The sequence below is a fragment of the Bombus terrestris genome, chromosome 14 (assembly GCF_910591885.1).
Source record: "Bombus terrestris chromosome 14, iyBomTerr1.2, whole genome shotgun sequence".
Taxonomy (NCBI): Eukaryota; Metazoa; Arthropoda; class Insecta; order Hymenoptera; family Apidae; genus Bombus; species Bombus terrestris.
The window spans coordinates 4,240,109-4,262,627 of NC_063282.1; the positions used below are offsets into that span (position 1 = coordinate 4,240,109).

General features: G+C 31.2%; 7 protein-coding genes across 10 annotated transcripts in view; 4 read left to right on the forward strand and 3 right to left on the reverse strand.

The window, feature by feature from the left end:
• LOC100643464 (ubiquitin carboxyl-terminal hydrolase 48) overlaps positions 1 to 6,021 on the reverse strand; it is a 76,090-nt gene extending 70,069 nt beyond the window's left edge. Inside the window, exons 1-11 of one of the 3 annotated variants that reach the window (XM_003400620.4) lie at positions 5,882 to 6,021; positions 5,383 to 5,522; positions 5,093 to 5,296; positions 4,679 to 5,005; positions 4,264 to 4,500; positions 3,929 to 4,179; positions 3,310 to 3,848; positions 3,138 to 3,239; positions 2,664 to 3,067; positions 2,214 to 2,580; positions 1,944 to 2,128 (exon numbers count right to left, since the gene is read on the reverse strand). In XM_003400620.4, the coding sequence (XP_003400668.3) occupies positions 1,944 to 2,128; positions 2,214 to 2,580; positions 2,664 to 3,067; positions 3,138 to 3,239; positions 3,310 to 3,848; positions 3,929 to 4,179; positions 4,264 to 4,500; positions 4,679 to 5,005; positions 5,093 to 5,296; positions 5,383 to 5,516 (2,750 nt within the window). In that variant the 5' untranslated portion in view covers positions 5,517 to 5,522; positions 5,882 to 6,021. Of the gene's footprint in view, positions 1 to 1,943; positions 2,129 to 2,213; positions 2,581 to 2,663; positions 3,068 to 3,137; positions 3,240 to 3,309; positions 3,864 to 3,928; positions 4,180 to 4,263; positions 4,501 to 4,599; positions 5,006 to 5,092; positions 5,297 to 5,382; positions 5,523 to 5,881 lie in introns of those variants that run through there. The other 2 variants (XM_048411632.1, XM_048411633.1) reach the window with 2 other exon arrangements.
• Positions 6,022 to 6,104: 83 nt separating this feature from the next.
• LOC100643591 (mitotic spindle assembly checkpoint protein MAD2B) lies at positions 6,105 to 7,341 on the forward strand. The gene is made up of 3 exons (XM_003400621.4): positions 6,105 to 6,456; positions 6,535 to 6,832; positions 6,899 to 7,341. The coding sequence occupies exons 1-3, from the start codon at positions 6,438 to 6,440 to the stop codon at positions 7,203 to 7,205; spliced, it is 624 nt and encodes a 207-aa protein (XP_003400669.1). The 5' UTR covers positions 6,105 to 6,437; the 3' UTR covers positions 7,206 to 7,341.
• A 2,658-nt stretch (positions 7,342 to 9,999) lies between these two features.
• On the forward strand, positions 10,000 to 13,163 carry LOC100643826 (probable chitinase 2). Its single transcript, XM_003400623.4, has 8 exons — positions 10,000 to 10,223; positions 11,110 to 11,307; positions 11,407 to 11,566; positions 11,633 to 11,729; positions 11,813 to 12,019; positions 12,093 to 12,290; positions 12,394 to 12,522; positions 12,615 to 13,163. The coding sequence occupies exons 1-8, from the start codon at positions 10,160 to 10,162 to the stop codon at positions 12,903 to 12,905; spliced, it is 1,344 nt and encodes a 447-aa protein (XP_003400671.1). The 5' UTR covers positions 10,000 to 10,159; the 3' UTR covers positions 12,906 to 13,163.
• A 665-nt stretch (positions 13,164 to 13,828) lies between these two features.
• LOC100644077 (proteasome subunit beta type-4) lies at positions 13,829 to 15,258 on the forward strand. The gene is made up of 5 exons (XM_003400625.4): positions 13,829 to 13,994; positions 14,264 to 14,470; positions 14,540 to 14,686; positions 14,750 to 14,948; positions 15,040 to 15,258. Exons 1-5 carry the CDS (start codon positions 13,864 to 13,866, stop codon positions 15,127 to 15,129), a joined length of 774 nt encoding a protein of 257 aa, XP_003400673.2. The 5' UTR covers positions 13,829 to 13,863; the 3' UTR covers positions 15,130 to 15,258.
• Positions 14,766 to 16,861, reverse strand: LOC100643953 (methionine aminopeptidase 1D, mitochondrial). Its single transcript, XM_003400624.4, has 7 exons — positions 16,729 to 16,861; positions 16,531 to 16,663; positions 16,220 to 16,459; positions 15,965 to 16,156; positions 15,714 to 15,864; positions 15,541 to 15,651; positions 14,766 to 15,445 (listed from the first exon to the last, which is right to left on the reverse strand). Exons 2-7 carry the CDS (start codon positions 16,564 to 16,566, stop codon positions 15,255 to 15,257), a joined length of 921 nt encoding a protein of 306 aa, XP_003400672.1. The 5' UTR covers positions 16,567 to 16,663; positions 16,729 to 16,861; the 3' UTR covers positions 14,766 to 15,254.
• LOC100644308 (NAD-dependent protein deacylase sirtuin-5, mitochondrial) lies at positions 16,823 to 18,371 on the forward strand. The gene is made up of 5 exons (XM_003400627.4): positions 16,823 to 17,062; positions 17,145 to 17,359; positions 17,413 to 17,555; positions 17,669 to 17,819; positions 18,059 to 18,371. Exons 1-5 carry the CDS (start codon positions 16,823 to 16,825, stop codon positions 18,111 to 18,113), a joined length of 804 nt encoding a protein of 267 aa, XP_003400675.1. The 3' UTR covers positions 18,114 to 18,371.
• LOC100644190 (fanconi-associated nuclease 1) lies at positions 17,615 to 22,093 on the reverse strand. Of its 2 annotated transcripts, none has more exons than XM_048412108.1 (8): positions 21,955 to 22,093; positions 19,899 to 21,370; positions 19,679 to 19,810; positions 19,108 to 19,614; positions 18,626 to 19,040; positions 18,421 to 18,543; positions 18,155 to 18,266; positions 17,615 to 18,026 (listed from the first exon to the last, which is right to left on the reverse strand). In XM_048412108.1, exons 2-8 carry the CDS (start codon positions 21,278 to 21,280, stop codon positions 18,007 to 18,009), a joined length of 2,691 nt encoding a protein of 896 aa, XP_048268065.1. In that variant the 5' UTR covers positions 21,281 to 21,370; positions 21,955 to 22,093; the 3' UTR covers positions 17,615 to 18,006. The 2 variants fall into 2 exon arrangements, with proteins under 2 accessions (XP_048268065.1, XP_003400674.2); XM_003400626.4 differs by lacking the exon at positions 21,955 to 22,093 and adding an exon at positions 21,463 to 21,925.
• Between the last annotated feature and the right edge of the window lie 426 nt (positions 22,094 to 22,519).

Consider the following 22,519-nt stretch of genomic DNA (forward strand, 5'->3'; position numbering starts at 1 on the left):
AGTCAGGCCTCGTTAAAATTTGATTGCATCGATACGCGTTAGGAGCGCTTTTACAAGCACCTAATTAGACTTCTCGTTCTTCTCCTGTTATTTTAAATACTTGGCAAGAGAAGAGAGGAGGACCACTTGTTTCTGGTTTTCACACCCCTTTAGCATGTACCGAAATCAAGCGTGACATGACACACGCTGTAATCCGCGTAAAGGGTTGATCCCAGTTTAGCCGGCTGTCCGTAAACCGTGGAACCCGCGGGACTTAAGCCCAGGCAAATTTGAATCCGTCAATCTTGAGTATCCAGGAGGAAGCATATAATCATCCCACACGCTCGTAACACCCGTCCAGACATTAAAATCGCTTTTTTTACCACCAGTGTTGGAAAGATTTAATCCCTATTTTGGGACAAATGATAATTTCAACTGAACCAACATTGACACTACGAACGAATGATATAAGAGAATTTTATTACATCATATCGATAATAAAATCTTTTTCGGGGACTCAAAATTCATATTATATTATATTACATTTTATTTCATATAAACTATCTATCCCAAACGCGATTCATTTTCGCAGCATCGTTATTCGCAAAATTTACTAAATTTTATGCTTCTACAGTGACAAATAAGTACATCGATATCTGATCCCCAAGTCATTAATTAAGTTAAAAATATATGAAATAAATTTTCTACGAAACAACGTTCTATCGAAGACAAACAACGATAAATCGTTCGCACAGATGCGTCCTCGATCTTCGTTGGAACTGGTAATTAGGCGTGCGAGGAGGCAAGTGGAACGCGGGGAACACGATTGGGAGAGATCGTGAAGGAAAGCGGGCCGGAAAAGGGAGAGTAAAAGACGAAATTGCTCGATGGCCGATGAGCGTCGAATAAGGCGAAACGGTATTAAGACGGCGTGGCGAGGCCAGTTTCCTCGAGGCTGATGTATCATTTGCCGGCGGGTCGTTAGGCGGTTTCAATTAGTTTTCCACGCTGCTCTCCTGGCCTAGCGTCTACATGAGTATGGGGGAGAGACCAGCGCAGCCCTTAATCGCACAGTCCAGTTTTTTCTCATAATTAGGAAAAGCTCGTTAATGCGTCCCTACTATCTTCTTCCTCCCTCTTTCTTTCTTCTCTCCTCGCTGTTTCCCTGTGTGTTAGTTTTCGTTACATATCTACTTGCTCTTATTACTGCGAGGGACACTGATCTTTCAAGATTCAGGAACTCAGATCTTTTCAACTTGGAATTTGAAAAAATTCTATGAATTCGTTTCATTATTATGTATAGTAAGATAAAAATGTCTTTTGAAAGACAACTCCCTCTCTTTCAAGTTTGAATATTGATAATATTATTTTCGTATTGAATACTTTTCTAATAATTAAGTATATGAATCTATTTGTTGGTTTCCTTTGCTTTGAATAAGGAGAAATATTAGAGACATAGAAATATCGACTTATGTCCTCTTTCTTCACTTTTTTTTCCTTTCTCCCTCTATCGTCTTCCTCCCTTCCCTTTTTAAGCTGCTCCTGTGTCCTACACTTCCTCCCCAACCCCTCTATTCTTTCTACGAAATGTAGAAATTTCTCACATTCATACAAACATTAAATACAAACGTTCTCGCGTTCATACAAACATATTCAGAAGTCCGAATCATAGAGCATATTTTATTTTAAAACATGCAATATTAAGTTTACTAATTTATATGTTTACTGTAGCAAATTTTAGCAGACATAAGATATTTTGAGAGCGATATTTCAAAATATGTAACATAAAGTACCCTAAGATACACGATTTACTCTCATTCGGAATATATTTATATATAGATATCGTTACTGTGTAATTTAATACGAATTTTAAATAAAGCGTTTTATATTGTTCATTAGTCATAATTGTTCAATGAAATTGAATAGGCTAAGAATGTTGAAAACACACAAATAATCAGACTCACCGAATGAAGGAACGCCAACTGTCCAAAAAACCCTTCTCGACGATATAAAATGTTTTTTCTGGATCTTCACACTTCAATATTTCGTTCCTATTTCGGCCGTGATACAAGTCGTTTAACTCGTCCCTTTGTTGTTTGGCTTTTATCTTGTCGTCCTTTTTTGCTTTCTGCGCGTTCTCCATTTTCTCCTGAACAGTAAGATACATCAATATACATGCATATACCAAAATGTTTTATCTTTATTTAAATATACAAATATGTACGAAAAAGTACCTCACAAATCGAACATGACGCGGCACCAATAGAGTACTCCTTGGACTCTGGGAAATATTTTCGAAGTATCACCCAAGCTTCACGGGGTACTATTTTTCTTGTCGAATCTGGTGTTTTCAATGAACTGTGCTCACAAAGTAAATCTTCATTGAAATAGATTATGACTTCGTTCTCTTCACCTTCCACCGGTTCTTTCAGTCCTTCACTTTCTTTACTTGTGCCACTTTTACTATCTTCCTGCGAGCCACTGGGATCTTGACAGTCTTCATCCTCAATTTCCTGCTCCATATCGTCCGTAAATTTTTCCATCGCAAGTCTTCGCCATGATCTCAGCGAATCAGCACCCACGATATAACTAGTCTCAGACCTGTTACCATGAAAATAAAATTTATTTCTCTTTTACAAAATAATGCGTTCATTTTAAAATTATTATTAATACAGGAGACTCACGGTTCTTTGAAATTTCGAACGAGTTCACTAACTTCCTTGTGATCACGTTCAAGCGATATCTTGAAACGAAGTAGCTTGTACCGACGTTTCACGCAAATTTCACAAAAAGAATTTTCATCTAATCGCGGCCCTCCACGATATTTATCATAAAGTAAATCCGCAGCTGTAACAGGTATACACTTTGCACGATTCACTTTCAAGGGATCGAGTCGATAATGCGAACACATTAATGTAGAATTGTCTATTGGTGGTACTCCGTCGACAGATAAGTGTCCATTGAGCCATTTTGATAACCAATCGTTTGGAATCCATTGATATGTGTCCCACAAAACTATGTTCGAAATAATATTATACACGTCTATGACAAGTTGTCTCTTTAAATTCTGATCTTCGATCTCCTTTTGCTACAAGAAACATCGTTGAGAATGCTTCTTAACTGATTAAACTCAATTTGTTGCTGTTATTAATACCTACTTTTTCTTGTTGAATAGCCAATAAGCTCAATTCGTGTTTCACATTCTCTTGCCTCACTAAGTCACGCAATGTTGTACTCACTTCCCAATTTTCAAACTCCATCTATAAAGTAACATAATGCGTCCATATGAATATCCATAAGAGAAATAAAAGGAAAACTAAATATACCAACCTCTTCGTAAAAATCACGTTCCCCACAACTCATAGCTCTATGCGCAGCACCATTTAACCGCTTGTAGTCCAATTTCACAACTTTTACAACTGGTTTCTTCATATCCATATCGAGCTTATTTTCTTTATTGTCGAATTCGTAATGTTTGCCATTTTGTTCATCAAAGGTAGAATCTGCGTTCACAGACTGTTCTGTTGCAACATTTTCTGGAGATGCCTTCAAAGTTTCTATTTCCTGTTTGCTCTCCATATCAGGTTTCAATATTTTCTCAGAATTATTTATATCGGAAACACCTGACATTGTATCGCATTTGTGTTTCTCTTCATTTAATGAGTCTGATTTTTCTTGAATTACAATTTTTTCCATAGCTGTTGTATTATTATTATTATTGGTTTCTCCATCTAGCTTTTTCAACTTATTTTTCTTTGTACTACATGTTCGTTTTTCTGAAGTGACTTTCTTATAAACTAACATATACGCGGTATTAGAAGACAAAAATCCTTTCGGTATACGTCCCCGTTTTACTACCTTCGAATTCTCTGTAATAGAAAATTCTAACTACATTTTATCGTTTTACTAAATAATTTGTTTATTACATTATAATAAAATTTGTACTCACCACTAACACCATCCTCGATTCTTTTATTCTGCATTTTTTCCACTTTATCGTCACTAAATTGATACCATTCGCCATTTGAATTGCATATATTCGCAATATAGTGACCTGAATGTGCAGATGGGCCTTTATGACTTAAAACTGCGACGAGATTGTACAAATGAGTTTGCGGCGGACACCTAACATATTCTGACATATCGAGATCTTCCGGAAACTGTATAAAAGAATTCAACTTTCTTTTCTGCCCAGAATCCCTAACAAAGACAAAGTAACATATTCTATTAACATAATATATAACAATCTAATAGTGTAATATAAACGTAATAAAATAAAAATACCTATGAAACACAAAACGCATTAATTGTATGTTTAATGTTTCTGGAAGAGATTCCAAGCGTATAAACCGGCGCGCATCTTTTTTGTCATTGCAGGTAACGCAGTGATACTGATTTGCACCAGTCAATTGTTCCACAGATAAGTATTTCTCTACTGCCTCTTTCAGAGTGGCTGCGAGTTGTAGATCCAATTCGTAGAATGTAGTGGAGGTTGGATATTCAGTTCCGCATTTAGAGCAACTGCGTCAAACATAAAACTCGCGTTATTTAGACGGAATTAGCTTCTCTCGGTCAGATCAGTTGATCGCACCAGTCACCGCAGCGAGCAACGTGTCCTACCATGTTCTCATCGTCAAGATCATCAGCATCATCATCGTTTAGGACAATTCTCATTTGTTTTCCACTTCAGAAAACCCACCAATTGATATAGCTGTATTTTCCTTGGGTCAGCCTCTGCAGCATCTGCTTCAGTTCTGAGTTTTGTTGAAGTTTCCCTTCGATATGGCAGAGAAGTAGCTTGGAGAATTCCTGTGCATCCTGCTGAGTTCTAGTATCCAAAGACAATGCGATCGCGAGATTCATCGGATCGAGCAGACGACGATTTCCGAATTGCATCATTGCAAATATATATTGCAACTGTCCTACTGCTGTCACTGGATGAAACGGTACTCCTTTCTTCTCAGCTTGACACACTGCTTCCCTTTCCTCTGGATCTTCTGTGATATCCCACTTGTATATTATCCTCCTGGAAATATAAAGTTCCATTTTGTAGTAGATATTTGCAAATAAATGAAGTATAAGCTAAATATTAATAGTATTAATAAGTACATACCTCATATCTTCATTATGGAACCACATTTGAATTAAGCTATTAACATAACAAGTTGCACCTAAATTCTTTAACCCAACATATTGAGTAGGGTCACGTAATTCAGATAAAGAACTTTCTAAAGGCATTACTTCTGCGGGTTGCGACTTCATGTACTTTTCTTCTCCTAATCCAGTCAAACATTGTGGATTATTTGTGCAATTACGTCTGTAATAAATCATTTATTTTAATATGATCGAAAAGAATATTATTTCATAAGAATATATAACGTTTTAAATAAAGATATAACTTACTTGCAATTTTTACATGCTTTTAAACCTATTCTATATGCAGTTTCCAAATGTATCCTTTCTATTTGGTCTAATACCACACTTTCTACCCAAGCCCATGCTAATTTGTCTAAATCAGTCTTTTTTGCTGGCGGCATTTTTATCTAAAATATTAACAAACAGGTAATATATTTTTAGTAATTAAATTCAAATATTTCCATGTTGATACTTTTTATCTTATTTTGATTTTATACTAAAACTTTACGCAAAATTATATTAAACACAATACATATGTTTCAAATTCGATTTATTACATGTTCCATTTCGCGCCATGAGAAAATCGCACAACACTACAGAATAAAAATAAAACGAAAGTACCACATAAAATAATCAATTTTGTAAAACGTATATTTTCGAAAGTTTAGTAATATAAAAATAATCGTAAATAATGTATCGATTTAAAGCTTAGTATTTAACAAATGAACAGTTTCGTATATTAAAAACTATGTATGTATATACTCACATAAAAGTACCGTACTGTTCCTGACTGTTGAGGTTATGAAAAATGCCGCTGCAAATGTTGTAAAGTACTGTGCTTCTTCTACAACATTATCTGACTGCGAAAAAGACTTATCACGTTTTCAAGCTTACTGAATTCAAGCATCCATCAACACCTTTCGTGAACAGATGAAAATGTATCATCAAAACACTCTAACCGTTTCTGGTATACACTGACCGCCATATGCAGTCGGCTTTGGTCTAGGCACGCGTCAAATCAATCGCTAAATAATTTCTCGCGTTTAAGTTAATATACATATATTTTTTTGGAATTTATTTACTATGTTATTTATTAAAAATAAAGCAATAATCTTTCTCGAACAAACAATATTAAATATATTTGCATATACATAATAGAAATTTCATAAATATCATTTTTGTTATATCATTTTACATATGAACATATAAAAAGTTATCAACAAGAGAAAATTACCTACACTGAGAATAGAAGCTTGAATATTCTTTTATTGAAACTACTAACACATAGCTATATTTTTATCATTTTATAAATATATTAAAAAATGTCTGATAATAAAATAGGTAAATATTATTTGTTGATTTATTAGAAATATAAATAAGATAATAAGTAACAGAACATATTTCTTATTTTATTTATAGTTACTACTGATATCCTGCTGGAATTTCTAGAAGTAGCATTTAATCACATTCTGTTCTTCAGAAATTTATATCCCAAGGAAATATTTGTGAAAAAGAAGATATACAGCACATGTATATATGTGTCTGAACATCCTGAGCTCAATGAATACATAAGAAATGTGTTAAATGCAATCAGAGAATTAATAAAAGAGGATGAAAATAGTGTCAAAGCGGTGAACCTGGTCTTCTACAACAAAAAGAAAGAACCAATTGAAAAATTTGTCTTTGATCTTGTTAAATTGCAAGCAAATAGCACAGAGTATGTATGCTTGTGAAGAATCATATAATGTCAGCATGTTATTGTCTAATCTGAAATTTATTTTAGAAAAGATCCATACTATCTAAAAACAGAGGAATCGTTGAGAACAATTTGTTTGAAACTATCCATGTGTGAATCTTATTTAAAACCATTGCCAGAAGATTCATCTTTCTTGATTGAAATTAAAACATATGAAACTGCACATGTAACTTTAAATGAAAATCCTTGTTGTGAAGATTTTCCATGGATTATCAATGAAGATATCCCTGATATGACTAACAAGAATTTACTTCCATTGAAAACTATAAAAACAGAATGTCTAAACTTGCAGATGTATGTTATTGAAGATGAAAATAAGAAATGCATAAATTAATTATAATTATATGTAGCAATTGATTTTGTATTTTCATTATGATTATTAATAACTATCAATATCAATTGTAAAATATTTAATGTTAATGTAAAATATCTAAGATTGTAAAAATTTATTAAGAAACTTGCATTGAAAATGTTTGGAATTATTAGCTTCAAATATCAGAAACTAAAAAAGCTACATTCACATACAGAAACAACTAAATATATACCTACTGAGAGTATAAATTCTGATTCAAACTAGCCGGTAGTGAACAGGAGTATAGAATGAATAAGGTACTTTCATTTCCTTTATTACACAGCCCCGCCCACTCTGTGACGTCATAGACGAGCAGTACGGACTATAAAAAGAGGATGTATCTTTTGATAAGAGTAGATATGTACATATCTCGTAAGTTACACCCCCTTTAAATAAAATCGACAAAAAAAATTATTCAATTAATTACTTACGAGATTAACTTATATATATTCAGAATTGTTTAAATACCTGAATTACATCAAAAGAAAAATCTAGCAACTTTCATATAGTTCCGAAGAATACATTTCTTTTTAAACAGAAAATTATATATCAACAAGTATAGATATATGTATATAATATATATAACATTCGATAAGAAGTTCGGCCTTAAATATGCATCAAAAAGTTATTTAAAAATCAGTTTCTACAATGAAAATCCAAAAGTAAATAATTTTGGTTTAAGAGAGGAACAATCCATTAGTTTTCAGTAATGACTTAACTCATTATGTAATAATAGAACCGTATGACTATACAGAGTTATTGGTAATTGATCTTTCTCTATCTTTCTTTTACAAGTGGTACTACAGGCATTATGGTGGGTGAAGATCTCCTTTCGCATCCTATGTCTCTGTTAACATTCAGCGATTTTTAGTCGAAATTATGCTTTCAATAATCTCCGAAATGTATTTTTTTCTACATCTTAATAGAAATATGACCACAGACGAGGTGCAGAATAGATCTATCAGTTAATGTATTTCTGCATTCCATATCTTGAGGGTCTGAAATCATTTACCATTTTAATGGTATTCACAACATTATCGATTCAGTATAGAATAGGATTACAGCGTTCATGGCGATCGGAATTGGAACTAGACTTTAATATATACGATAGTATACGATAATATACGATACTGATTAAGAACTAGATAAACGTGACATTAATGTATGTATGTAACTTTGGAACATTAATGTATAAACAAATCTTCTTCTTTATGTTTAATGAAACAATATTTTATGAAAATACTACCTTTCAAAACTATGAATCAACTATTATTCATTTACCATAGACACACGGATATCATACTAAGGATATGAAATATGTAATTATATGATACAGTTAAAATATTATTATGCATTACAAAATATTTCGTAATAGATATCAGGTATCTATGAATATTCCATAATGCATCCAATGTGAACAAATTGTAACTTTGAATATCTGTTATTAAAGTTCCAAAACTACTTTGTATGAATCAAGTATTGCACATTTTTTTGTCAGCTAAAGATACGTTGCAATAGGTAAAAGGCACAATGCGCGAGAAGGTGTGCTAAAAATAACTAATCATTATAAATTATATTGGATTATGAATATAAAACAAACCAAATGAAGATTCTAACTATTTTGAAGCAATGACTTTGTATTGTATATCCAATTTTTCACATTTACGACGAGGTCTCACCAGTTACTTTCTCTTCTTAATATGACATCACGCAAAATACTAAAATTTCAAATTTTAGTTTCAAAACTCACCACCAGAGTGCGGGTGATTCAAGAATGTATCACGTTCTATCAGTACCCGGATACTATTCGGATTTTCCTGAAAATTTCGATATTCCTTTGTTTACGTGGAAATACGACAAATCACTCTAACTTGTATGAACATATTGCCATTTTACAAGTCATTTCATTATTAACTATAGCTAGAGTATGATTAAATCACTTTTTTCTAAATGACGATAATGAAAATATGACAATTTTCGTGATCGGCCTCAAGGAATAAAATAAACACGAGAATTCTCGTGATCTGTGCATACAGAATGATTAAAATCAAGATTCTCACTATTTTGAAGGAGTGACATATCGTTGTATACTAAATTTTCCATATTTTTAACGAGTTCTCTGCGGTTGCTTCAACTTTCTAATATGACACCGCGCGAAATGGAGAAATTTCAAATTTTAGTTTGCACGGCTGCCGCGAAGGCGCAGAAGACTCAACTACGTATTATGTTCTATTAGTACCCTGAGACTGCATTTTCTTGAAATTTATCTTCATACAAAACTTTATGATTCATTAAAAAATTGTTTATGATAAATATGTCATTAAGTATGTTATATAACAATTACTTGCTACAATAATATTAACTGATTTCTTCACAAAGAAGTTCGCAGCCTATGAAAACCGATACTTATTGCAGCAACCTTAACAAAAATATTTCATTTCATTCATCTGACGTAATGTCTAAGATCAAATTATTCAATAAAATTATAAAATTCTTCTTCGCAAAGTATCGAATAAGAACATTTTCTTTTTATTGAATAATTCGTTCTTGGAAAATGTTATATATGTATAATATAACAAGAAATATAATTAATGTCGGGTCCATGCCAGCAGTTATGAATAACTATTATAATTGATCAATATTTTCTTCTTTATCAATAACCACTATCTATGGCGGAAGTCGATAGAATCATTCCCTTTGGTTATCTCCTGACACCTATCTAAAAATTGATTACATGGTATATATTTATGACTTTACTGTTTGCTCTACACTTTTATTGTACAAGAGTTTTCAACAACAGGTTTTAGCTCCGTCCTTTTTCAAGCTACACGCACGAATGCTTTCCTTTTTCTCCGAGGATTGAAGTACCGTATTGTGGTCAAGTGAAAGCTATCTACCAGGACAATAACTCGGCATTCGCGTAGCGGTTCTCGATAATGAAGACGTGTATCTTCCTATCTCTGCTTACAATATTATTCTTCTGTAGCAATGGTATTCTAGGTGAGTACGTATCAAATTGAAATCATTCCCTTAACATTAACACGATAGCGCGTAATTTAAATTTCAAACGGTATTTACATCCAAAGGACGATGGTGAAAGAGGACCAAATTTGTATCCCTCCAGGCACCTAAAATTGTAATAAGGAATAATTCTACTAATCCGTCATAAAACAACAATTATTTATGGTCAATGTGATGTTAAAAATGTAGATAAAGTGAACGAGGCATAAAATACGACATATAAAATTTAAATTAAAACTAAAAATAGAAGATTCAAACGCGTATTCAAATTTCAACTTTTACCATTCGTTATAAGTACAATATTCAATCATCATAATATGCGATGAAATCTTTCAATAAATGATGTATTAAAGCAGTTAAGCATAATATAAGCCAATCTTTTTACCAAATTCTATGTATACATGTACAAAATACAAAAGTTTGTATGTGATCCAGCTGTAAATTACATTGCTATTATTTGGTGGCACACTATGCAGCGAGGAGGAAAGTCTAGAATACGTTTGACATTTTGTCCGGTAGCTTATGCAATGGAAATCTGACATTTCGATGGAATCCTTGTTTAACTTCATTCCTCGAAGATATGTAAATAACTGAAAATACTTTTCTATAATTAATAACTTAATAGAAAGTTAGCTCAAGGACTTAATGTTTTTCATATTTACATCAAATGAATAACAAAATCGCGCGCGGACATATTTTATGAACGATTAATGTTCGCATATCTTATCGATGAAAAATAACAAGCTTGGGACATCGTTCAAAAAATAATCTATCATATGTATATACATGGATACGAATGTTTTGCGAAAAGAGAAAAGAAGTTGTAATAATTGTACATTAAAACTACGTTTCTTTCTCCACTAAGCTCTATTAAGGATTAAGCATAACAAGGTAGTAACTTGTTATGTGGCTTCCTGGGCCGTTTATAGAAATAACGATGGAAAATTTGGAATTCCTCATATCCGTCCGGAACTTTGCACGCACATCATATATGCGTTCGCCGGATTAGACAGCACATCATGGACCATTACGAGCCTCGATCCCAACATAGACATTGACAAGGGTAGATACATATTGTAAATTACTCGATACGATTGAAGATATATCTATATTCCACGTCTATGAATGGCATTTTCGTTCTATAGCCGTCATAATATTCCAGATAATTACAGAAGAATGACCGAACTTCGTGAACAGTATCCAGGTCTAAATATCCTACTCGCAATCGGAGGATGGAACGAGGGTAGTAAAAATTACTCTATACTCGCTTCATCCCCTACACGAAGAACTACATTCGTTAAGAGCGTAGTGGACTTCCTTGAGTATGGAATCGAATATTAAGATAGTTTTGTACTTTGCTGATTTATATGATAGCTTCTATCTTGCAGGAAATACAAGTTCGATGGATTCGATCTAGATTGGGAATATCCGGGATCACGGGGTGGTAGTCCAGAAGACAAATTATATTTTGCCCTTCTTGTAAAGGTAAACGACGTAACGTAATGTAATTTTATCAAAATTACAGTTTTATATTAGTCAGAAATTAATCGTATTCTCTATTCTAATAGCAATTAAAAGAAGCATTTAACGAGACAAACTATCTACTAACAGCAGCTTTAGGTTCTAATAAAGCAATTATCGATACGGCATACGATATTCCCGAAATTTCCAAATATCTCGACTATATCCATGTGATGGCGTACGATTATCATGGATCATGGGATAAGAAAGTGCTTCCGAATGCACCATTAAGAAGTGGAGACGGTCTGAGCGTGGTAATGCATTTAGAAAAATTACAACGAGTAACAAGTATCGTAGATGGAACACATAATGCAATAAAATTTTCAGATGGAGACACTTAATTATTTGTTAAGTAAAGGTGCACCAGCAAATAAAACAATCTTAGGCCTGCCTATGTATGGTAGAACTTATATATTGGCAAGCAAATTAAATTCTTCCCAAGAAAGTCCAATTAATCGACCAACCATAACAAATGGATTTAAGGGGCCTTACACTGACCAAGAAGGTTTTATGGGATATAATGAAGTACATTTTACTTTTGTTATATTGATTAGATACGTTAATTCTATTAATAATAATCTATCTATTTGTTCGTTCTAATAAAATGATAACATGTATGATTTTTTAGATTTGTGAAGAATTAGTGAGTCATAAAGGTAACTGGACTTCTGGCTGGGATGATACTAGCGATACACCTTATGTCATTAACGATGATCATGTTATAGTATATGATAACCTCAGGAGTTTAAAAGCAAAGGTTGATTAATTTGATCTATTACAAGCGACGATAACAAACGATAGTACTACACGCGTTACTTCTACAATATAATGTTTTTCAAAAATTTTCAGATCGAATACGCGATGAGCTTAAAATTAGCCGGTGTAATGATTTGGAGCATCGATACTGACGATTTCCATGGAAAGTGCGCAAATCTCTTTAAAGACTATCTAAATTTAACAGATATGACATATCCTTTACTAAGATGGATTAACATAGTTGTATCTGAAAATAGTCAGGTAATCGGTGATAAAGATAGCGTAAACGTAGATAAAGAACATAACGATAATTCATCTTCCATCACAAAATTTTCTCATAATTCTATTTTAATAATATTAATATCTCTTGCATACTATATTTGAAGCGACCTGGTAATGGCTGAAAAAATAGTACCAAAAAGTTTATGAAACTTGGATACATTTATCCTAAGGACTGATTTGCTTCTCTTTATTGTTTAGAAAATGTTCCTCTAAAGCTGTCTTTCCACTTTTATGTTTATGCTAATCTATTGTAATAATAAATGTAACCTACCGAATGTCATACTGTTTATGCTAATGGCATATTATTATAATTATTCGTGTATATATAGTAATAAAGAAATGTTCTATTTGAATTAAAAATATATGAAATGAATTTAAACTTCCTCCAAAAATATTGTTTCTGCTAAAGATAACTTAAAAAGATATCTTAATGTATATATATACATATATATGTGTGTGTGTATATATATATATATTATTGTAAAATAAGTTTCTTAACATAACTTACTCTTACTGCATATTTTATCATTTCCTTTAATGTATCACAACATGTCTTGCATTGATTTTCCTTGCACTAGTTATAGGAAAATTTATTTTCACCCAGCTTTCCGTAAGTAAAATGATGATCAAGTAATAATTCCAGGTTTGCAACGAATATATAAAACAGTTGTTCTTGGAAAGCAAAATGTTTTCTACAATTGTATCATAAACATAAAATAAATTATCTATAAAATGCCGTAGTATATTAACAATATTATAACTATTGCGTATTATGATAATATACATATAATAATACTGCAATAATTACCTATAATATCGTAATTAAATGCACTCACAAGAATTCCAGAGTTCCAACAAGATCTTTGAATTTCGAGAATCGAAATATCGAGGTATTCGATTCTACTATCGAAATTAATCAAAAGAGCAACTTTCAGGAAAAATTAAATATATCTAGATGAAGACTTTAGGAACTATTTTTTAAAAGGCAGGCCTGTCGTTCAGGCTCCGGATCATACTTCAACCAAATGACATTTCAAAGTGTTTTAAACTAATAAGAAACATGGCGCTTCTGAATAAAGCAGATTGGTATACTCCAGCTCCTTTGTGGCAAAATGGTCCTGCACCTGGTGCATTTTATCATTTCCCGGGAGGTTCTACACATTCCGGTGTCGGAGGATTACAAAGATCACAGTAAAATATTTTATCGTCTATTCAATTTGCCTTAGAAAGTTTCTTTTAAATATTGCATGTCATCTCCAATTTCATAAAAATTAATAAGCATGTACAAGTAATTAAAGTATTTAAGTTTTCGATATTCTAATAAAATAAAGATTCGATAAAAAACATATGAAATTTAGATTATATTGTTTAATTTAATTCTACTAACCCTTCCAACCTCTATGACTCTTTTCAACGACTTTATCTTTTTGTAAATTGAATTGTGTTTTATTACTTAATAGGGCCCCTATGACAACTGGTACATCTGTAGTTGGAATCCAATTTAAAGATGGTGTTCTTATAGCAGCAGATATTCTTGGTTCCTATGGATCATTGGCGAGATTTAGGAATCTTGAACGTGTGATGAAAGTCAATGACAATATTATCCTTGGTGCAGGAGGAGATTATGCTGATTACCAGTGCTTGAAGAGCAACATTGAAAGAAAAATGTATATTTTATATATACATATATGTAATTATTATTTTATAATAATTTTATAATTTTTTACTTCTTATAGTCTTGAAGAAGAATGTTTGGATGATGGTTTATCTTTAAAACCAAAAGCTCTTCACTGTTGGTTAACTCAAGTAATGTACAATAGAAGATCACGTTTTGATCCGTTTTGGAATAATTTCATTATTGGTGGTTTGGAAGGTGATAAACTGTAAGTATTTTGTTCTTCTTTTATTTTTATATACATGCATAGTATTTTTCATTCTCCATTTAGGTTTTTGGGTACTGTGGATAAACTAGGCACAGGTTATAGTGACCCAGTAATAGCAACTGGATATGGTGCATATATGGCAACACCTATCTTAAGAAAAGCTTATGAAGAAAATAAAGAAATGACTAAAGAACAAGCAGTTGAGCTTCTATACAAAGTGATGCAAGTTCTTTTTTATAGAGATGCACGATCTTTCCCGAAAGTAAGTTATATAATTATATCAGAACCTTATATTTATACTATTTTATACTTATGTTACACTATAGGAAATGTTTATATTTCTCAATTTTTAGTATCAACTTGGAATAATCACAAGAGAGGGAGGTGTTGAAATACAAGGACCATTAACTTTAGATAGTTACTGGGGACCTGCTATTATGTAAAGATAAATATAAATAAATTTTTCTTAATAAAATGTATTTACGATATAATTCTATTAAACAAACTTTCATTGTATCACCTTTTATTACAAGATGTATTTAAGGTAATAAAAAGTAAATTTCCAAGATTAATGAGTCAATACATCACAGCCAGTATCAGTAATCAAAATGGTATGTTCACATTGTGCAGTTCGTGCATTATCTATTGTAACAGCTGTCCATCCATCTTCTAGAATTTTAACTTCCTTACTACCTTGACTTACAACTGGTTCAATAGTAAATGTCATCCCAGGCAACATCTTTCCATCAAAATCATTTGCTAATAATAACATAAAACATTTATAAATTAAATATAATATAATAAATATTTAAATCCTTAGTATGTTTATATGTTACACCAAAACAGCAACATACCAAAATGAAAAATATCTGGTGGTCCATGAAAATAAGTACCTATGCCATGTCCTGCGAATACTGGCACTATAGAATATCCTTGTTTAGCTGCTGTTTCTTCTATAACATTCCCTAAAAATTAAGAGAGAGCATATAAAAATCCTACAGCATATTCAGATTATTACAATCATTACCTATACTATTGAAATTTTCATTAGGTTTACAAATATCAATAGCATTTTTTAAGCACAATTCTGTTACACTTATTAAACGTTTAGCTTCATCATCACATTCTTCCACTTCAAACATTTTTGAACAATCTCCATGATAACCATGTAAATATACCTAAAAAGAAATAAAATATTACTTTGGATTTTTATATTTATAACTGCAAAAATATGTATATAAAATATATATTATAATATAATATATTACTTCTACTAACTGTTACATCAACATTTAACATATCTCCTTTTGCTAATGGCCTTTTATCTGGAATTCCATGGCAAGCAACATTATTAATACTAGTGCATATTGACTTTGGAAATCCTTTATAATTAAGCGGACTAGGATAAGCTCCATTGCTTATAATCATTTCATGGACTATTGCATCTAATTCATCTGTAGTTATACCAGGCTGAAATAATTGTTATTTAAACTACGCTCTTAGTTAAATTTCATGTTTGTAGTTATTGTATACCTTTATGTATTGTTTAATATGAGTTAATACTTTTTTAGCAAAGCTACAACTGTCTCTCATACTTTGTATTTGATTTTTATCTTTAATTTCGGGTTTCTTTGGACCATCACGAGGTATTGAAGATTGACTGTAAGAAGGTTTAGGGATATACGGTGGTACTTCTCTAATTTCAGAAACTTCCCATGGTACAATAACCTCGTAACTTCCAAAAGAATTATTTATAAATTTACGTGGTATTGTCTAAAAAAATTATTACACTGAATAGTTGTATGACAATATAAAATAACACTGTTTTCTTGAAATAAACGTACTTTGGGTTTTCTTTTAAAAAAGCTTCTGAGAAACATTTTTGGGGTATTTATATAATTATAATTTGAAACAAAAGATCAATTAAAAAGTTCGGTATTTACGATTTTATTATATTTATAATTTTCATTCTTGTTCCTAAAAAAAATTTATTAGAAAGATACGTATATGGAGTTTGTTTAAATTAATGAATTGAAAGAAACCTGGAATTTGACGTTACATCATTGGCTACGTACAAATCAGCTGATATAAGAATTGTTCGATAAAATAACCTTGAAAAATTTACATTCACAAACCATGAATGCTATGAAATCGTTTCGTGAAATACTAGCGCACACAAAAAACGTGTTAATATTAACTGGTAGTGGAATTTCTGCAGAATCTGGTATCCCTACATTTAGAGGTGCTGGTGGTTTTTGGAGAAAATATCAAGCTGAAAATCTTGCAACTCCAGAAGCATTTGCAGCAAACCCTTCTTTAGTTTGGGAATTTTACGAATATCGTAGAAGAGTGGCGAGTGAAGCTAAGCCTAATAGGGTATTTTAAGAAGTATATCTTTTTATTTCTGATTAATACACATTTCTTAAAAAATGACTTGTACATTGAATTAAGTTTTTAGGCTCATGAAGCAATTGCAGTTTTTCAAAATCGTTATTTAAAAGAAGGTAAAAATGTTACAATTGTAACACAAAATATCGATGAACTTCATCAAAGGGCAGGAGCCAAAGATGTAGTGGAGCTTCATGGTTCGCTGTATAAAACTAGATGTACAATTTGTCATGAAATTGTTGTAAATAGGAATATTCCAATATGTCCTGCATTAGAGGGAAAAGGGTAAGATATCTTTAATATTTCATTATAAATATTATTAATATAAATATGAATAGGTCGCCAGATCCAAATATTATGATTTCTGATATCCCAAAAGAAGATTTACCTAAATGTGCAAAAGAAGATTGTAAAGGTTTACTAAGACCTCACATTGTATGGTTTGGTGAAAATTTGGATGACTATATACTGGAACAAGCTTGTGAGTATTTTTCTATCTATATAAATGTGCATTAGAAATTTTAACAATAAATTATAACATTTAGATAAAATAACTTTTTAATAATATAACAATGTCTTCTATTCAAATATTAGATACCGCCGTTGAAAACTGTGACATCTGCTTGATTATCGGTACGTCATCTATAATATACCCTGCGGCAATGTTTGCACCGCAAGTAGCACAACGTGGAATTCCTGTTGCTGAATTTAATTTAGAAACAACTCCCGCTACGAACTATTTCGAGTAAGTTAAAATTATAATTATCGCAAACATTCTGTAGATAAAATAAATATATACATGTAATGTAAGAAAATATAAAATATAGTAATATATTCAAGATCTTATGATATCTTGTGACAATCCTGAGATATTGAAATGCATGCAAAACATTCATAAATAGTCTTCAAAGGCCTGTACTTTTTTATTTGAACTATTTACATGACGTATTATCTGTAACAAAATAATGTATGCATTATTTAAAGGTACCATTTCCAAGGTCCCTGCACCATTACTGTGACAGAAGCTTTAGAACCTTGATTCCCAAAAGTTAAATGAACATAGAAGTTATAATAGTTTACCTTGTACTAGGCATACTTCAGTATTTAGTTCAAGATGGTGTAAATATTCTAACCATGATTGTTGTTTGGTTGAAAGGACATCTCGTGGGCCTTTCACTTCTATAATTTTATGCTTTAGGAAAAAATATGTATTTTGGAATTAAAAAAGAATAAAATATTAATTTATAAGAAATTTCATTTTTTGTAAAATGTATGAATAAAAGTATGAATAAAAATATATTTCTTAACACATTTTTCTCAATGTTATTTATTAAATAAATACTCACCTTTTTGGTATCATAATTCCATACAATTAAATCTGGAAATCCAGCTTTCCAGAGTTTGAAATTGTCAATCAGTCGTTTACAAATCCCTATTACACCCTGAGTTCCCAAACAATGTACTATTTGCTATAAAATAGTTTTTCATTGTGCATTATTAAGTTTTATGATATGTTGGATGATAAAACAGTAGAATCAGTAAAATATGCACCTTCAGTTGTAAACTATCTGACTTAATTGGACTTGATGACATTATCGATTGATATCGTCCAAATTCCGCGAACTTTTCTTGCATAAAAGAGCTTAAATGCTCAGAATTGAAATTACCAATAAATTTAAGTTTCATATCTATTTCTTTTTTCCTATTTTCATAGAATTCGCCTGTAAATAAATCACTCGGAGCTTCTTGATATGGCGATGAAAATGCTCCAGGAACATGCACATCATACAATTCGTCCCAAAACAAAGTACAAAATAGAGTAATCGGTAATGCACCTTCCAAATGCAATCCATCAGGGAACCCTTGTTTCTGATAATAGTGGAATGCAACAGTTTCTACCGATCCATAACTTTGACCATCAGTATCACTTTTTATACACCAAATACTTTTACTGCCTGCAGTATTTCTGAAACAATTTAATTTCACGTTACATCTAAAAATAAAAAAGGCAACACGTATATAATTAAATTTACCTTGGCATTTCTGTGGCGTATATAGTGATGGACCTGCTCTGATAGAACATGGGTGCTATAACATCCTCCGATATACAATGATTACCTAATATTTTATTAAGAGTATCTCTCGTGCTTGGTTTAATTCCATCTTTCTTCTTCACAATTTTTCTTGCTCTTTTCATAAGATTTATTTTATCTATTTGTGTTATGTTTTCTGTATTTAAGGCTTTTATTATAATGGATACACATGTTTCTATGTCTTTGTGGTGATGCATTTCAATGAGAGCTAATTCATCATACCATTTCCCTTTACATGTATGCATATAACAATTTTGCTCCAATAAGAACAATAAGATCTCTACCACTCGCTTTTTATTTTTGTTTGTTCCATCTCCGTTTTCTCCATCTTTGGGCTCTTTATCTTTATTCTTTTTAAATGCCTCTATGGATAGGGAAAGTATTTTCATCCATACAAATGCTGGCATATAACGAGTAACATGTTTAGGAAGCATAGAATTTTCTAATCTACAAAAATTAAAGTTGAGATTATTGAATACCTTTTCCATTACAATAGTAGAATTTAAATTACCTTAATGACTCATCCTTCAATAATCTTTTTAATATATCCATAGCATTGTTGCCATTATTTTTTACTTCTTTCCAATTTTTTTTCTCTATATATTGTAATGTTGTAGATAATACAGATCTGACTGCTACATAACTACAAATACAAATAAATTTAGGTCAATGAAAATTATAAAAACTTCTCTATTTCTAAATCTATTGTTATTTTGTAAAAGTAAGTTTACCTCATTAGATGTAATCTAGAAGAAAATATTGGAAAATAATGTCCAGGATTTGTTGGGAATATTATTTTTCCTAAATAAATATCACATAACATATGAAATGTATCTGCCAGACTATTTGCTGGATCTTGATTTGGCATCAACAGTATTATTATCTTATCAATAATATTCCATGTTTTGAAATTTATACATACACAAAAATCTATTATGTCCAAAATTGAATCATATAAAATACTACCTGGAGTTTTCATTCCAGGAAACAAAGGTTTTTTATTTGACAATTGTAATAACTTTTGGATATTACTTTTTTTGTTCCCTTTAGGATCAATTTTCATCTTTTTACAAAGTTGCTGTATTTCATTTACTTGCAATAATTCAAGTATTGTATTTAATTTCTCATTTTTAATATCGAAACTACAAATAGATCGTGAAGCAAGAACTTCGAAAGTATGTTTTAATTCCGTAGCTATTTCTGGGTAAACTATGCTACTTTTCCTAAACCATGTCCTCTTTCTTTTTATCATCCTTGCCAATAACATTTGAGCATCTTTAGGAAGCGTGATTATAGAATATATAAAATCCAGTTCATCTTCATTAAAATAATTACAATTGATAGGATTAGAGAGTACAAGGAAAATAGTAATAAATAAAGTTTTTGAATTTAAATCATCACATAAGTTTATGTCACTTAATTTATACTTTGTTGCAACTTCACTATTTATATTATTATCTATGTCACTATATATATCAAATGTTTTTGTGAAATATATACTCTCTAGATCAAACTCATGTGAAATAACATTTTGCTTTGCTAAATTCATATATTTAATAGCCCGAGTTAAAATTTCAGTATCTATATTTTCACCAAACAGTTTCTTTCTTGCACTAATGCTTGGAGATTTATCAGGTGATACTTTGGAAGTATAATTTGATTTTTTAGGTGTTGAAGAAGGTGTTAAGCTGTTAGAATTTCTAAATAGAAAAATATTTTCATCTGGAGTTCTTAGTTTCTTATTTATAGTATCTTTTAAATGACAATTGTCTTTAATAATAGGTGATGATGTTTTCATATAACTATTGTTTCTTGACTCACTTTCTGGTGTTTTTTGTAATTTCATACTAATATTATTTGGTGGTGTCTGTCCATTAAAATTTGAAAAATTTTCTAACTTGTTATTTGATATTATCAGGCAATTTCCATTTTCATTTAAAGTTTCTCCTTGTATTTCATTTATTGTATCAATCATTGGTAGTTCATATTCTTTATCAAGTTCATGCTGTGATATCCCTCCCAAATAATCATTTCCACATAATGATACATTATTGCTTGCTATTTGAACGTTAGTTTGAATCATTTTTGCATCATTTAAGTCAATATCATGCATTTTATTCAACTTTTCATATAGAACTATACAATCCAATTGTTTAGTTTTTGACAGTGAAACGTTTGTTTTTTCATTTTCCTCCTTCTTCTTCTATAAAAGTAAAAAAAGAAATAATTTAATTTCATACAATACCTTATTTTATAAAAAGAATAGGGTTAAAAAGAATATAAACGTCAGCTAACCCTTTTTGAATAAGGTATACTTTTTGACCTAGCACATTTTTTAACATTTATCACAGTCGATTTTTGTTTGCCGATTGATTTATAGAATTCATCAATGCGTGTTTGTTGCGACATTGTTTTATATTTGCCTCACAATCAAATAATTGCACTTTTTAAATCATTATTGTCCATGCTAATCTTTGACGGCTTTGTTACATATACAAGTAGAGCGTGGTATAATATTAAAAAACTATCACTTTAATAAATGCTTCTATTTTCCACAGATGTATATCAATTTCTTTATTTTTATCAATAACATAAAAAGGAAGACTAAACCACACCCATAAAATATCTCTGACTAATTAGTCTTGACTCATCTTACAGAATGTCGAAAATCTTATACTATACATTATAATAAACGATATTTGATTGTGGAAGTAATCATACGTGCTACACTGCTATCATTCTCATATGTTCTCAAGAGCGCGGGTTCCGACTTATGTGGATACGCACCTGTCATACGCACATACATACGTACATAATGTATGTATATGTAGAACATAAATAAGGCTATAGTTCAGTTTTCAGTGACCACGCGTTCAGAAGTTCTGACTAACACACAGACTTCTGACAGATATGCGGCTTCTTTTACTCCCGCGAATTGTTCCCTCCTTCGAAACGGAAGTAGAAAAGGAACGACGTCACCGGATTTGTTCACTTCTTCCTGAATTCTGCTTCTATGTATATCAAAGATACACAGAATGCTCAAATTAAGTAAAATTCCACTTGTGATCAGCATTGCACTAGCAAAATAAATTGTTCTGTTGTAGCCAGCAATAATTGTTTATTAATAACTTTGATAAAAAGAACTTCTTTGTCATAAGGTTTATACTGACATCGTATGTATCACACATAAAAAATTATATAAAACGTATTCATTTCCATAAAACATTGTATATACTTACTACAGTATATTTTAACAGAAGTCTTAAATAAGATGTTTACCAAACCAATGTTTTGCCGCCATATTTATCCATATGATTTACATATGTATCTATACATACATACGTATATAGCT